Consider the following 15,434-nt stretch of genomic DNA (forward strand, 5'->3'; position numbering starts at 1 on the left):
CAAATAACTGTTGTATTGTGTCTATTGTACAAATGCAAGAATTCTTTCAAAGCAAAAATGCACATGTCGGTTCCATGTTTGGGTTTAAAGACAAACTGGTTATCAGAGGTCAGCAAAAAATCTTCCAACTTATTCAGAGATTTTTTCCCTTTTTTTAAATTTAAATGTATACTTTCACATGCCGCTAGAGGGCGCTGCAGGGTCATCGAGCAGCAGAAAGAAAGTTTGCAGTGAGTGAGAGAGCGGAGGTTACTGCACTGAAGTAAACAAAACAATCACGGGCTAAAAGCTCGATGGCCACAGCTAGAGGAACGAGTTCACAGATGAGAGCTTAAAAACATGCTGCTGGGAGAGGCTTGTCAACGCTGCAGTTACATCTCCGTGCCCAGGGAGTTGCCAAGGCGATTGATTTGGGTTTTTGAGAGTTTGTTCTTTATGCTATAGTTATCTGAACTGTTTATGTGACGTTAACACACCAGACACATATTTAGTTCATTGTTTATGCTTCATGTAGCTAAACATCAATGTGTTACGTTAGCATACCGTACGCCTATTCAGCTTATTGTCTTTTCTTCATTAGGCAATGTTTGACTAGTGCGTCTTATACTCCGACGTATAGTACGGAAAACACGGTATTAACAATCCATTCCATTTGTAAAGATGCATAGACTATCACTCCTGTAGAGTGACTCTAGTGACCCAGTGCTGTTTTAGTTTTTTTCTCAGAATGTGCTTGCTCAAGCTAATCCCTCTCTTTTCTGAGCCTCCCTTGCTCATGCCCTCAGCATTGGCTACACTCAAGAGGCTGGGTTGTGTCTTTATAAAGGGAGGGGAATAAGCAGGTTCACTATGTCACCATCCAAATATTTTGGTAAGTGCAGTACAGTCCTAACAGGGAGCTCAGGCGTCTGTAAACACACCTGGAGCTGGGCTGGTGTTCCTCTGTCAGTGTTGAAAGTGTTGGTGAGGACGTGAGGCAGTATCTCTGTCACAGCAGCTGTTTGTGCTCTGGGACACACTCATGAATGTTTCAGAGTCCTCCTCCAGAGTGAACTAAAGCTGACCTCTGTGGACTCTCCCACTGCTGCTGCTGCTGCTGTTTACCAAACATCTGAACAACTCAAACAGCAGCACACCTAAGGCCGCGCTGGGTTGGCTTTGTAGAGCACGCCGTCCTGTTCCTACCAGCGATTAAAGGGATATTGCAGGATTGTTGACGTGGGGCCTGATTTCCTTGTTATCCAGAGTGTTGTTGATTTCTGGAGATATTTTCTTTTTTGCAATTCATGCAGTCCTTATATTTGAAGAGCTAAGAGGCGCTAGGCTAGCACATTTCTATGGTATCAGCTAGCCTGCATTAAAAACAGTCTGACCCGCTCCACAGAGCACCTGAGGCAAATCACTTACAACGCCAGGCTAACCATGTAAAGGTCTGTGTCCATAGAATAATTTTTGGAATATTACTGACATGAATTACCGCATTTTGAGGGATTATTTTCTAGCAGATCACTGTGTAGCTTACAACCACGAAGCTGATGCTGCTCAAATATAAATGCAAAACAGTTATAATGATTCTATTAACACAGATATTTAAATGTTTTAGCCTGGCGTTATAAGTGATTTGCCTCAGGTGCTCTGTGGAGTGGGTCAGACTGTTTTTTAATGCAGGCTAGCTGATACCATAGACTTGCACTAGCATTGCGCCACTAAGCTATTCAAATATAAGAACTGCATGAATAACAAAAAATTTAAAAATCCAGAAATCAGCAACACTCTGGATAACTAGGAAATGAGGCCCTATGTCAAAAATCATGAAAAATCCCTTTAAGGATGTAACAATATCAAAAACTCACTTTACAATATGATATCGATATTGATCTCACGGTACGATGTTTACTGTGATATTGTAGAGAGGCTCTTGCAGATGGCTCGTTGTCTGTCCACCCTCTCCTGACTTAAGGGGCACGATCTCAACTTGGATGGTGTTTTCATGCTCACGCCGTGTGTGAACAGCATGCAGTGAGCTCTCCTATTGGCTCAACAACGGTTGTTGTGGTGACGCAGCGCAAAGGGTCATGGTCTATGTAGTTTACAATGCGTCATTGTGTGGGAGCGGCTTATTCTTTTTGTTTTCTGACGGATACCTGCTCTTTTTAACACCGTAGCACGACCGCAGCGATACTGAGGCACTTTTACTACCGCGATATCGTGATATTGCGATATTGTCAATATTGCTACATCCCTACCAGCGATTGGTTTGTTTATTTAAGAACGCAGACATTTTTGATCCAATGCTGCGCCCCCGTGGGCGGCACGGTGGCGCACGCCTCACAGCAAGAAGGTCCCGGGTTCGATTCCCATCTGGACGGGGCCTTTCTGTGTGGAGTTTGCATGTTCTCCCCGTGTTTGCATAGGTTTCCCCTACCACTAAAAACATGTACAATAGATACTATCCTGGTTAAATAAAGGTCAATAAAAGAAAATTAAAAAAAAGGCAATGGAGAAAAGATTCAGGGCTCTTATTTTTAAACAATCAATCAATATTTGTTTGTAAAGCGCTTTTCACACGCTCAGTGAGTCTCAAAGCACTGAACTTGATCAAGCACATCATACTTTTAAAAGTGAAAACAATGAAAACTGCAAATCCTAAGCACAGATATTAAATGTGTGTTAGCTTCTCTATCTCTATAGTGTCTGGGGCAGTCCACAGGAGGCTGAAGGCCCTTCCGTCAAGTCAACTTTTATGAACCCTAGGCACCACGGTCTCTAAGGTGTAGGAGCCGTTCCATTTAAGGCTCAAGGAATAAGTGCCTCCCAGGAGCCAATGGAGAGAAGTAAGGAACTGTCTGTGCAGACAGCCAACAGCGGATTACAGTGTATCGTTCTGAAGAAACAAAGGCATGAATACATTTTTTTATAATAACATTTATATTATATATTTATATATTTATTTTATAATAAAAAATAAAAATAAAAATAAAAAAAACCTTCCTCACCCTCCGCGGGCGGTCTCTTTTACCTCCAAGCTCAGGAGCTTGTCCGATACAACAGTCCGATACAGCGACCGCATCACTGCTGACGCCGCACCGATTCGTCTGTCGATCTCACGCTCCATCCATCCCTCACCCCCCCAGATACCCCCAAACTGGAGGAGGAAAAAGAAAGACCGATGGGTGAGGAAGACGTTTTTTATATATGTTTTGTTTTTGTTATTTGGTTCTCCACACAATAATCCAATCACAAAGTAGAATGAGCCCCACAGGTTGCCAGATCCCATGGCTAAAACCAGTTTGAAAAATAAAATCCCAGCTCCTGTTCCTGATCAAGTCCTAATTAGTGCTAGTGCAGTGTTTCTCACTGACAGTTGTGAAATGTTCTTCTAAAACATCCCTGTGGAGAAAATGGGATGTTTCAAAGGCATTAGGAAAGTTAGAAATGAACTAACAATTGAAATTTTTCAATAAAAATGGATCAATGTGAAGTGACCGCTCTGACCACCACCAGTCAGTTGGTCGGTCGTGCACAGAACCCTGCAGTATTTGTTCCATCCTTCAAACAGTGCCTCAGGGTGACCTGTCAGGACACTGTGCTGCCCAAGGACCTCTCGCCAGGCTTTTATCCAGGATGTTCACAGGATCACACAGATACCATAGTCGTCCCATGAGTATTAATGTTATCTCAACCCAGCACTTGATTTGGTTTGACTTTTAGAAGTTGTGAAAAGCTGGTGGCAGGGCCAGCCTGATAGTTTAGTCATAGCAGTTTGAATAGGTCTGTGGTATTGCTGCTCATTGATGATGCAGCATTAGCCGAGCTGGACCCCTGGAGAGCCTCTGTCCTGCCCTCCCAGGAGCTCAGCAGACTCAGCCCGCAGAGGTAATTATCCAGCCTGAGCTGCTCGTCTCCTTCGGCCATTCCTCACAAATCAATGCTGCGTTTAAGTGTTCCCCTCCAGCTGGGCACGGGCAAAACACACCGCACCAAACTCTAAAGCCTGTTAAATGTAGCTCAAACTTTTATGCAGTGCGCACCACTTTCTCAGACACCGGCTTTGATTTCCAGGGCTGTTGTTGCCGTCTCAGGGTATTTCTCCATATTGCAAAGTGCTGCCGATGCATCAGCGTCCAGGTCGATTCACCTTGTGCATTTACACATAGATTGAGCACCCAGCGTAGAAAGATAGATGGATGTTTTTCCAAAGAATACAATTTAAACATATTTTTACAACTTTTGCAAGCTAAGGTTGGTTAGGATCAGATAAGCTGAGAGGACTTTCAAAAGACAATCTGAGTAAAACAAGTTTTCTGGCCACCCATCTGGATGTGTCCTCTTGTGCGGAGGGTAGTCGTCATCCATTGAAGGAATCATGACCTAACAACGCAGGTTTTGGTGACGGGGGAATTCAGTGGCATATGCAGACGTTCTTCACTGAGAAGGCCCTCATGAGGCCATCGGTGCTTATGCTAGTGTGGGACCAGGACCAGTTCAAGTCTTCAAGGCTTTAAATCAAATGTAAATAGAGAATCACTTAGTTACAATATCTGTAAAACGTCTATGAAAAAAGTGAATGGATGGTGAGCACTAATGCTGCATTACAGTAAAATAAATACATATATAAACTGTACACCATGTTCCAAATAATTATGCAAATTGTATTTCAGTGCCATAAAGATAAAACAATCACTGACATCAATCTCAGACGCCTGGGATGATTAGTTGTCAGGTAAGTCCGGTTAAGGTAAAACAAATACTGAAAAAGGACATTCCACATTATAAAGCAGACCACCATTTTCAAGCAATATGGGAAAGAAAAAGTTCACTGATGAGGCCGTGTAACCCTGGATGGTCAGATGGATGGAGTAGTGGATGGTTGGTGAATGGCCACCATGTCCCAACAAGGCTGTGACGTCAGCAAGGAGGGGGCGGAGTCAGGTTTTGGGCCAGAATCATGGTGAGAGAGCTGGTCGGCCACTTTAGGTTCCCTGAAGGTGTGAAAATGACCTTTGAAAAATATGAGTGGTCAGTTTCTGACTGACCACTGTCTTCTATGGTAACAAGATCATCTTCATGCATGACAACGCACCATGTCCTGCTGTAAAGAATACCTCTGCATCACTGGCTGCTATGGGCGTAAAAGGAGAGAAACTCATGATGTGGACCCCCTCCTCCCCTGACATCAATGTTTTTTGTTTGAAATAGCATTTGATTTCAGTAAATATGACCTCCTAATGCTGCAAATTCAACAAATGACAATTTTCAGTTAATTAAAACCTTTTAAATGTATCTAAACTTTGAGTTGCATAATAATTTGGAACGGTAGATTTGGAGATTTTTACTATATTTGTTTTACCGCCTTCCAAAGAACTCTAAAAAGACCCATCCTTTCATAGAACTCTAAATAGACCCCTCTTTTAAAAGAACTCTGAAAAGACCCCGCCTTTCAAAGAACTCTAAAAAGACCCCGCCTTTCACAGAAGTGTTTGCAAAAGAAGAGCTGAGTGAACGTGCATGCTCTGTTTTCCGCTGCGGTGATGGTGTGTCTGTCAGGGAAGTTCAAACGAGCTCCTACTGCTCCCTCCCGCGCGCCCACATCCTGTCTACTCAGCACTTTGTGGAATAAAGATTATTTATATTAGACAGATAAGCACTTCTGTCGGCTTTTGTAGCTTTTATTTATCCGTCAGACTTCTGCAAGCACAGTCATTTCCTTTGTTGCGTATTGTAAAAATGTTTATGAATCGGGAGCGCTTTTTTAATGTGCTGCGGTTGTGTTTTCCTTGTGGCCAGTCCTTGTGCGCCATGGACGAGTTCAGGAACCTGGACAGAGACATCGAGGGCTCAGCCAAGCGCTGGAGGAAGTTTGTGGAGTCGGAGTGTCCGGAGAAGGAGAAGTTCCCCCAGGAGTGGAAGAACAAGACGTCCCTGCAGAGGCTGTGTATGATGAGAGCGCTGAGGCCCGACCGCATGACCTACGCTGTCAGGTACCACCAACACAAAACAGATTTATTAACAAAAGATTTATTCCCAAGCTTGATTTATGGTAAACTGCCCAAAGCCAGTTTGAAATGATTGAACTCGGTCTGAAAGGCTCTGGTTTCAGTCATTGGGAAGAGGATGGACACTTGGGGGATATTTGCTGTAGCCGATCACAGCCAAGAGTCAAACCCCAGCGAAACAGCTACCACTGCTTTGCTAGGGTTTGGGCGGCACATTAACGCAGCAGTTAGCGCTCTTGCTTCACAGCGAGACGGTCCCGGGTTCGATTCTCACCAGGGATGGGGCCTTTCTGTGTGGAGTTTGCATGTTCTCCCCATAGGTTTCCTTCGGGTACTCCGGTTTCTCCTACCACTAAAAACCTGTACAATTGGACAGGATGAATGAGAGTGTGTTTTAGAGTGCGAGTGTGGGACAACGGATGGAAATTAGCCCAAGGCTGCAATCCGGTGTGGCGTGTTTACAATGCATGAGTGTCGTCTCCAAAGTTTCCAGCAATTTCATAATATTTGGAAAAGATGTGGCAATTTGAATTTAGGAACTCAAAAAATGTCAAAGGGGATAAAATGGCCTCTTAACTTTTGGGCTGTTCTCACCTCTCTTTGCTGCTTGGATTAACAATAGGGCTCATTTACATCTCATTTAAATAAACCATACAGCTTCAGAGAAAAGCAAGAAAAATGTGCCTTTAAAGAAGAAAAAAAAGGTTTGCAAGCAGGTAATATATAAATATCTCTTGCATAAATCCACTTCCCATAGAGCCTACCTCTACAGCAACTAGCAACACAATCACAACTAGCAACATTATCCCAACACACACGCATGTGACCAGAGGGAAAGAAGAACACACACACACGGTCATTAGTGCCATGGACAATGACTATTATCCGTAACCTGCACACACAGCTGACGACAAAAACAAAACACAAACAAATCCAACCCACTGAACACACCATGTTAGCTTACAGCACAACAATGGCCTCATCAAAAACCAAAGCGGCCACAAGCGAGAAAAAAAAACTTTCACTCACCCGTCTGATGTAACCTTTGCGTGCCTTCTGCTCAGCAAACTCGTTCACTATTGTGTTAAAATCCAGTTTCCTCGCTCAGTTACAGTGCCTCTCGAAAGTACTGATACACCTTGAACTTTTGCACATTTTGTCATGTTTACAACCATAAACATGAAGATTTGATTTTGATTTTTTTTTACTGAAAGTTCACACACAAGTAACAGACAACTGTGAAGTGAAAGAAAATGATACATGATTCTGTTATTTTTCCCAAAAAATGTGGAACCCCTTTTGCTGCAATAACAGCAGGTCAGACACATTCATATATGTTCTCATATCTTCCACATGGAGCTGTGTATGACATATGACTTTTAGCGAACTTCAAACGGGATTTCGTATGGCCTCCTTTCAATAATGGCCTTCTTCTTGCCACTCGTCCATGAAGGCCAGATTTGTGCCAGATTTTGAGTACTACGTGAGATGTTCAAATCTTGGGAAATCTTTGTATAACTTAACGCTGCTTTAAACTTCTCCACAGCTTTATCCCTGACCTCTCTGGTGCTCCTTGACCTTCATGATGTTGTTTAGTGAACACAGCTCTGAGGCCCTCACAGAGCAGCTGTAATTATACTGAGAGTAGATTACGCACAGGTGGCCTCTGTTTAATGGTTAGGTTAACATTCTGCCGTCATTAGGAATGTTATAAAGGCAATTTAATGCACTCAGAAAAATGCTGTATGAATACTTATGCAAGCCCCACTTCTCACTTTTCTATGTTTTGAAAAAACAAATGACAAATGATATCCGCATGAACACCAACGCAGGTAAGGTCTCAGTTTTAGTTCTGCTGGACCTGAGCGCTGCCTTTGACACAGTGGACCACGGGATCTTACTTAGCAGGCTAGAAAACTGGGTGGGAATCTCTGGTACTGCTCTAAACTGGTTTAAGTCCTATCTCGAGGACAGGACGTACTTTGTTGAAATTGGCAACTGTGTCTCAGACAAAATTGCCATGACCTGTGGAGTCCCCCAGGGGTCAATCTTGGGACCCCTCTTATTCAACTTGTACATGCTTCCATTGGGTCAGCTAATAAACAGCAACAATGTGTCGTACCACAACTATGCAGATGACACTCAAATCTACGTGTCACTGACGGCTGGTGAACATGGGCCTGTAGATACACTCTGTCACTGCATCCAACAGATCAGTTTGTGGATGCAAAACAACTTTCTCCAACTAAACTCAGACAAAACTGAGATCATTGTTTTTGGCCCACAGGCTCAAAGACAAAGTGTTGTCAGTCACCTTGAGTCTCTCTCTCTAAAACCAAAAAATCAGGTTAGAAATCTAGGAGTGATCATGGACTCAGACCTGAACTTAAACAGCCACATCAAAGCAATAACATCAGCAGCTTTTTACCATCTGAAAAACATTGCTAAGATCAGAGGAATAGTGTCAAAACCAGACTTAGAGAGACTTATCCATGCATTTGTCTCCAGCAGGTTAGACTACTGTAACGGCCTACTCACTGGCCTCTCTAAACGAGCTATCAGACAGCTACAGTACATCCAGAACGCTGCTGCTCGAGTCCTGACAAGAACCAGGAAATATGACCATATTAGTCCAGTGCTCCGGTCTCTGCACTGGCTTCCTGTCACTCAGAGAATAGACTTTAAAACAGCTCTGCTCGTGTACAAGTCTTTTCATGGTTTAGCTCCAAAGTACATCTCTGACATGTTACAGCCGTATGAACCATCTCGGGCCCTGAGAACTTCAGGGAGGGGCCTCCTGGTGGTTCCCAGAGTCAATAATAAACACGGTGAGGCTGCGTTTCAGTTTCATGCAGCTAAAATCTGGAACAGTCTTCACGAGGATGTGAGACAGGCCTCAACTCTGACAATGTTCAAATCCAGGCTGAAAACAGTTCTTTTTACCAATGCATATGACTGAAAGTATTTTATCTGCACTCTCGCCTTTTACTGTAATTGATTAATTTTATGTTGATGTTTTTATTGATTCTATTTGTTTTCAACTGTGAAGCACTTTGAATTGCCTTGTGTATGAATTGTGCTCTACAAATAAACTTGCCTTGCCTTGCCTTGAAAAATAGCAGAATCATGTATCATTTTGCTTTCACTTCACAGTTGTCTGTTACTTGAGTGTGAACTTTCAGTGAAAAGTACAAATATTTATGTTTATGGTTGTAAATATGACAAAATGTGCAGAAGTTCAAGTTTTTTTTTTGTACTGTATTTTCACTGCAGAGTTATGCAAATCCGTGTTGGCTCTGGAGACGTGATGGTCTGCAGGGTGCTGTGCATGCTTACAAAGCAAACTGCCAAACTGGTTACAAAGTGGCTTAAGGAGATCAAAGTCGATGTTTTGAAGTGGTCACCACAAACCCAGTTGAAAGTGTGTTGGCCTACAACCAGTTCTGTTTGGGAGAATGGACCAACATTTCTGCCAACTATTGTGAGAAGCTTGTGGAAGGAAAACCAAACCGTTTGACCCACGTTATACAGTTTAAAGGCACTGCTACCAAATGTTCATGAAATGAATGTAAACTTTTGGTTTTGTAAAAAGTAACACAACATCTCTCAGTCTTCTGGCATTTAGCAAATAGGAATCATTTTTAAAATTCAACAAAAAAAAAAAAAAGTTAATACTGGTTTCATATCAGACAGTGAGAAAAAAATGTGTTTGTGAACATATGTATGGTTCTCACAGTTGAGTTGCCTCTTCACGGCACTATTATTATGGTGAATGGTCTCTCTTTACCTACATTAGCCATCAAAGCCTTTATTTTGTAAATTTTGAGTGACTTTTTATTTTTGTTTGCATACATCCTTACACAATAGCCAGTCAAATGTTATGTACAATTAGTTGGGTTGTGTGGCTCATACAGCATGGTTTTAGAAGGGATTTTCTATCAAAACTTGGTATTATTTGTGTTTCTCTGACACAAATACACAAGTGAGTGGGCAGTTTACACAGTGCATTATGTTTAGAAGCTGCACTGCGCTGAACGCAGAGAGCATCAGGGCTCACCTAGATGCTCTCTGCTCCTCGTGGCCTGCAGCTGGGCATCAGAAACTGCCACGACTTCAGGGCGGGTCAATTGTGTCAATTGTACAGTGTGTATGATGCCATATTCCGGGGGCAGTAAGAGGAACCACAGGTATTATTACTACAGGGAATCTTAAACTTCCAAAATAAATGCAGTCTTTATTTACCAAATACACCTGGTTTGTGTTGTGGATTTGACTGTGATGATTCCGCATGGATAAGCCTCTTCCAGTGTAGTGACAGACTTTATACCCATTTTGCAGAGTATATGAAAATTCCCCACAGCCTTGAGCGGCCTAGCACCTGCTAACCCTTTCTTCTGAGCCGCAGTCCCCTCCTCGCCCGGGCCGCCGTGTCCTTGGGCAGTAATTGGAAGAGCGCACAGGGATAAAACATTGGAGACATCTCTCCCTGAGCAGAGCAGCAGTTTAATAATGCTCCCACTGCTTTTGTAAAGCTTCTGCCACCACTTACCCCCCACACCTGCTGCGTAATCACATTCAAATGACCCATTGTTCCCCACAGTTTAGCTTTAGCACAGTCTTACTGATTCAGGGATTGGACTGTCAAATGATGAGGTCACACATTATGCTAACTCAACCTTTTGGAGCTTTGAATCATTTTAGAGTATTGTTCCCTCTATGATGGGGTTTACGGCTGTGAATCTTTGGGATCTGTTCATTTCCTGTTCAAAAGACAGGCTATTTTTTATATATATATTCAACAATGACAGTGTAATAAATTATATTACCATTCTTTTCAAATGATAAATGATGTTTATTGTGTTCATTCAGTCAAATCTGTGTAAGTAGCATTAAAAGCTGAGAGAAAAATATGTACACTTATTTATTTAACCCATGAAGCCGCACTGAAACTGCAGAGTGACTCATTCTTAAACTCCCCACCTGGTCCACAAATCCACCACAGAGCTTTCTGACTGTGAGGCGAGAGCGCAGACTTAAGTAACCTTGACTACGATGATTCATGTATACATCTGTTTGACGTTTTTTTGTCCGTCTGCAACAAAGCCTTTGTGATGATGTCGCAAAGTCATTAAAAGTCTCCTTCCTAGTAGAGCAGCCCTTCCATTCATATTTAAAGTTAACAAATCCTGTGAAACAACAATGAAATGTGCTGAATAGTATTTATAACAAGAGGGATGAATTAGGCATGTCCATTACCCCGTGGTGACCGCACATGAAAGTGGCGTTTTGTATGCTGATCCGTTATTTATGTGTCATCTCCCGCTGGTCCGCTCTGCCGGCACATGGTGTTCTGCATGCTCCACTTAATGTCATTCTGAAAAGTGGTCTTCATAAAGGACAGGAGCTGCACGACGGGAGAACGTGGAGGAGAGGCAGAACTGGTCGAGTCACGCTCTCCTCAGATGAGAGGAATATGACTTTATCAGTTCAACTACCATATGCATAACAAGGCAAATACTAACAAAGAGGCCGACACAACTGTAGATGCAGGAAGACTTGGGGGGGTTGAACATGTAACTGAATCGCTTGGGCCCTGGATACTGCGGAAGCAGGAGGAAATAGACTTACATGAACCGCTCACCTCTGACCATATCGATATGTCTCATTTTTCAATCAATGTGTGTGCTGCTGTCATAATGAACATTTACTGGCAGCACAGTTCTATGGTATCGCAGTCCTGTGGTAAATGTTGCAGTGCTTCACTTGATCCCCCGTTTGGATGAACACATTCCCCCATCTCTCAGCTTTTCAGGGTGAAGGATCCAGGAACCATTTTGGAGGATCCGGCAAAGATTTGAGATAATACAATCAATAATAGAATAGATAATAATATCGATAACATAAGAGTGTTCCTGAAACTACACATTTATAAATGAAGCACTGACTGTGTTGCAATAAGGACTTTGTTGTTCAGTTGGTTCATAATGCAGCTGCCTGGTTACTGACTGGAACAACACGTGACCAACACATGACACAGTCATGCTACCTTTGATACATTGTTCCTGCCAAATTAAGTACAATGTAATTGGCTTTGTAACAATGTGTAATAACTTGTACCTAAGGGTCAGATACTTAGTACTTTGCAGGTACATAATGTAATAAGACATAAGACCCTAACCCTAAAGGTCAGGGCTTAAAATGTCTTATTACATTATGTACCTGTAAAGTACTAATACACATTATTCCATTGTTAATAATTAAGTTGTAAATGTGCTTTAGAAATAAAGTTGACATTCATAGGTGATACACAGATCACAGTTCAGTTTGATGCGGCCTGCGATTCACTGATAACATTTCCCGATGAACCAAATCACTTTGAAGATGTATCTCTTTTGTTATTGTGAGAAGTTTGATTCATAGACAGATGCAAAGATACATCAGTGACTTATAGAGCTTATATAGTGCTTTTCTTATACTTATATAGTGCTTTTCCACCTACATTTGACTCAAAGCGCTTTACAGCAAGCAACCACTCACCCAGTCACACTCTCATCACCAGATTACATCAATGAGTGACACATGACCTTTAAACCCTGCCGTCAATCTGACATTTTGATCACAATTGTTGGGAATCAGCACAGGGTGATGTAAATTCCCCTGCCCCAGAGACGCTCACAGAGAGGAGAGTGTGTGTAAAAGGTCATCAGCGCCGCTCTGGACAAGTGTGTCCCTTAACGTCCTGCTCGGGATGATGTCGATCTCTCCGACTTGAATTCATCCTGTTGCAAGTTTCTGATGAAAGAGCGCTGAAATGGCCCTTCCTGTGCAGGGACTTTGCGGAGGAGAAGCTGGGCAGCGCGTACGTGAGTGGGCGCTCGCTGGACTTCGCTGTGTCCTTTGAAGAGTCTGGACCGGCCACGCCCATGTTCTTCATCCTGTCTCCCGGAGTGGACCCTCTCAAGGACGTGGAGAAGCACGGTTAGCCTGACATTACATACACTCGTCTGTACATGCCCTCAGAGGCTCCTCAGCTCTTTCTTCAGCTTCTGATGAGAGGAGCACTTACACACCACATTCAACTCACTAGTCATTCAAGCCTGGCTCTATATAACATCCTGTTTCAGGGTTAAACACGCTTTCTTTTTGCTTCTATTTCTTTCAATTTCCCCTATATTAATCATTTCTTGACATTTGAGATCAACCTCAAATTGTAAATGTGCAGATCTTCCACACATTGTTGTTCTGTTTGCTGGTTCTATATGACAACTATTTTAGTATAGGTATCGTAAAAAGGTATTGGTATTGAAAACCAAGTATAGTTAAAGTACTGGTATTGAGAGAAATGTTACGGTACCCACAAGGTTTTCTACTATTTTGTTTATGATCGTGGTTGAAGTTTATAGAGACCTGTTCATCCGGGGCCATGTCCATACATTAATTTTGGCTTCAATAAATGATTTAGTATTTTTTTTTGTGACCTGTTTCAGAGGTGTGATGGCCACCTTCATTGGAGGCGTCACCTGACGTGTGTCTTTTATCAGCTGTTGTTCCCAGGCGTGGCCCACAAAAGGATCATAAGCTGTCATTTGTAGTCTGTTGTTGGACATTTCTCCTCTCATCCAAGAAGTGAATTGAACAGTATCAAATAAAGGGTTAGGGTTTTTAACCAAAAAGCCTGTTTTGTTTTGGCTTTTCTTTCAAAGAGTTAGATAAATTCAACTGGACATTTTGTCCTTGTTGCCTGACGTTTTGAGAATCATCCAAATTCTCTTTTTCACAGGTCTCTGTTCCTAAACTTTTTGAGACCAAAGCTGGATGAGAGGCAAAACAGTCAACACTTAAACTGCAGAGTAACCTTAGTTTGCAATGGAGACACGTGTCTGTAAATAAGTTTTCTCATGGACTATGCCTATTGTCTACACGAAAAGAGCTGAATCATACGAGTAACACTTCATGTGTGGACTCGTTTATCAGTATGATGGACAACACTGAGAAAGCATAGTCAGACTCGTACAATGCCGCGAGTTCATGTCCCAGGTCACACACTGCTGGCAATAAACTCCTTCTGCACAAGACATCCAGACTCTCCCTTTTGTCTCTGGAAATGTCTCCAGCAGAGGTCATTTCACCCAGAGTGCTTGAGTTGATGAAATAACGCCGCTTTAAAACCTGAACCACATTGATATGCACCAGCGCAGCGCCCGTCCCGCCCTTGGATCCCGTTTCCTTCACCCCACATAGCCCCTGCCGAGCGGCTTGTTGTCAGAGCCGCTCCATCTCTGATATGCCTGTGATAGTTAGCGTATAGGAACAGTGCTGTGCACGCTGATATGAAGCCAGTCCATGAAGGATTACCACAAAGGTCACACTATATGAGACGCGCCACGCTCTGTTTGGTCAAGCACTCGGCAAATGTCACTGACTTTTACACTTGCTCTGCATCGCATCCACCAAAACTCCACCACAGGCCTTTGGATTTTCACATAGAAATAACAATTCAAAAGGACGAGAGCTGGACACTGCTGCGCCAAATCCTCCCGTCTTTGAGCTTAATGAAATATTCACAGGCAGAGAGAGATTTCCGGACTGTCTGTACCGAGTTCTGCTGGCTCGGTGCTCGCCTTTGTCTGACTTCCCAGGGACAGGAGCGTGTTCCTGAAAACGAAATCACCCCATTGGTCTGGACTCTGCAGACGCTCAGCGATGCTCTCAGTGCAGATGCTCTCAGTGTAGATGCTCTCAGTGTAGATGCTCTCAGTGTAGATGCTCTCAGTGCAGATGCTCTCGGTGCAGATGCTCTCAGTGCAGATGTTCTCAGTGCAGATGCTCTCAGTGCAGATGTTCTCAGTGCAGATGCTCTCAGTGCAGATGCTCTCAGTGCAGATGTTCTCAGTGCAGATGTTCTCAGTGCAGATGCTCTCAGTGCAGATGCTCTCGGTGCAGATGCTCTCGGCGCAGATGCTCTCATTGTAGATGCTCTCAGTGCAGATGCTCTCAGTGCAGATGTTCTCAGTGCAGATGTTCTCAGTGCAGATGCTCTCAGTGCAGATGCTCTCAGTGCAGATGCTCTCAGCGTAGATTCTCTCAGTGCAGATGCTCTCAGTGCAGATGCTCTCAGTGCAGATGCTCTCAGCGTAGATTCTCTCAGTGCAGATGCTCTCAGTGCAGATGCTCTCAGTGCAGATGCTCTCAGCGTAGATTCTCTCAGTGCAGATGCTCTCAGTGCAGATGCTCTCAGCGTAGATGCTCTCAGCGTAGATTCTCTCAGTGCAGATGCTCTCGGCGCAGATTCTCTCAGCGTAGATGCTCTCAGCGTAGATTCTCTCAGTGCAGATGCTCTCAGCGTAGATTCTCTCAGTGCAGATGCTCTCGGCGCAGATGCTCTCGGCGCAGATGCTCTCGGCGTAGATGCTCTCAGCGTAGATGCTCTCAGTGCAG

At 43.3% G+C, this 15,434-nt stretch overlaps 1 protein-coding gene across 1 annotated transcript in view; it reads left to right on the plus strand.

Annotated features, from left to right (window-relative positions):
• Positions 1-15,434, plus strand: part of dnah9 (dynein, axonemal, heavy chain 9) — a gene marked incomplete at its 3' end in the record, with an annotated part of 755,285 nt that overhangs the window by 649,692 nt on the left and 90,159 nt on the right. The window contains exons 68-69 of the mRNA XM_079578063.1: positions 5,788-5,981; positions 12,826-12,974. Of these exons, the coding sequence (XP_079434189.1) occupies positions 5,788-5,981; positions 12,826-12,974 (343 nt within the window). The remainder of the gene's footprint in view (positions 1-5,787; positions 5,982-12,825; positions 12,975-15,434) is intronic.

Source organism: Gobius niger (assembly GCF_951799975.1).
Source record: "Gobius niger genome assembly, chromosome: 19".
Classification (NCBI taxonomy): domain Eukaryota; kingdom Metazoa; phylum Chordata; class Actinopteri; order Gobiiformes; family Gobiidae; genus Gobius; species Gobius niger.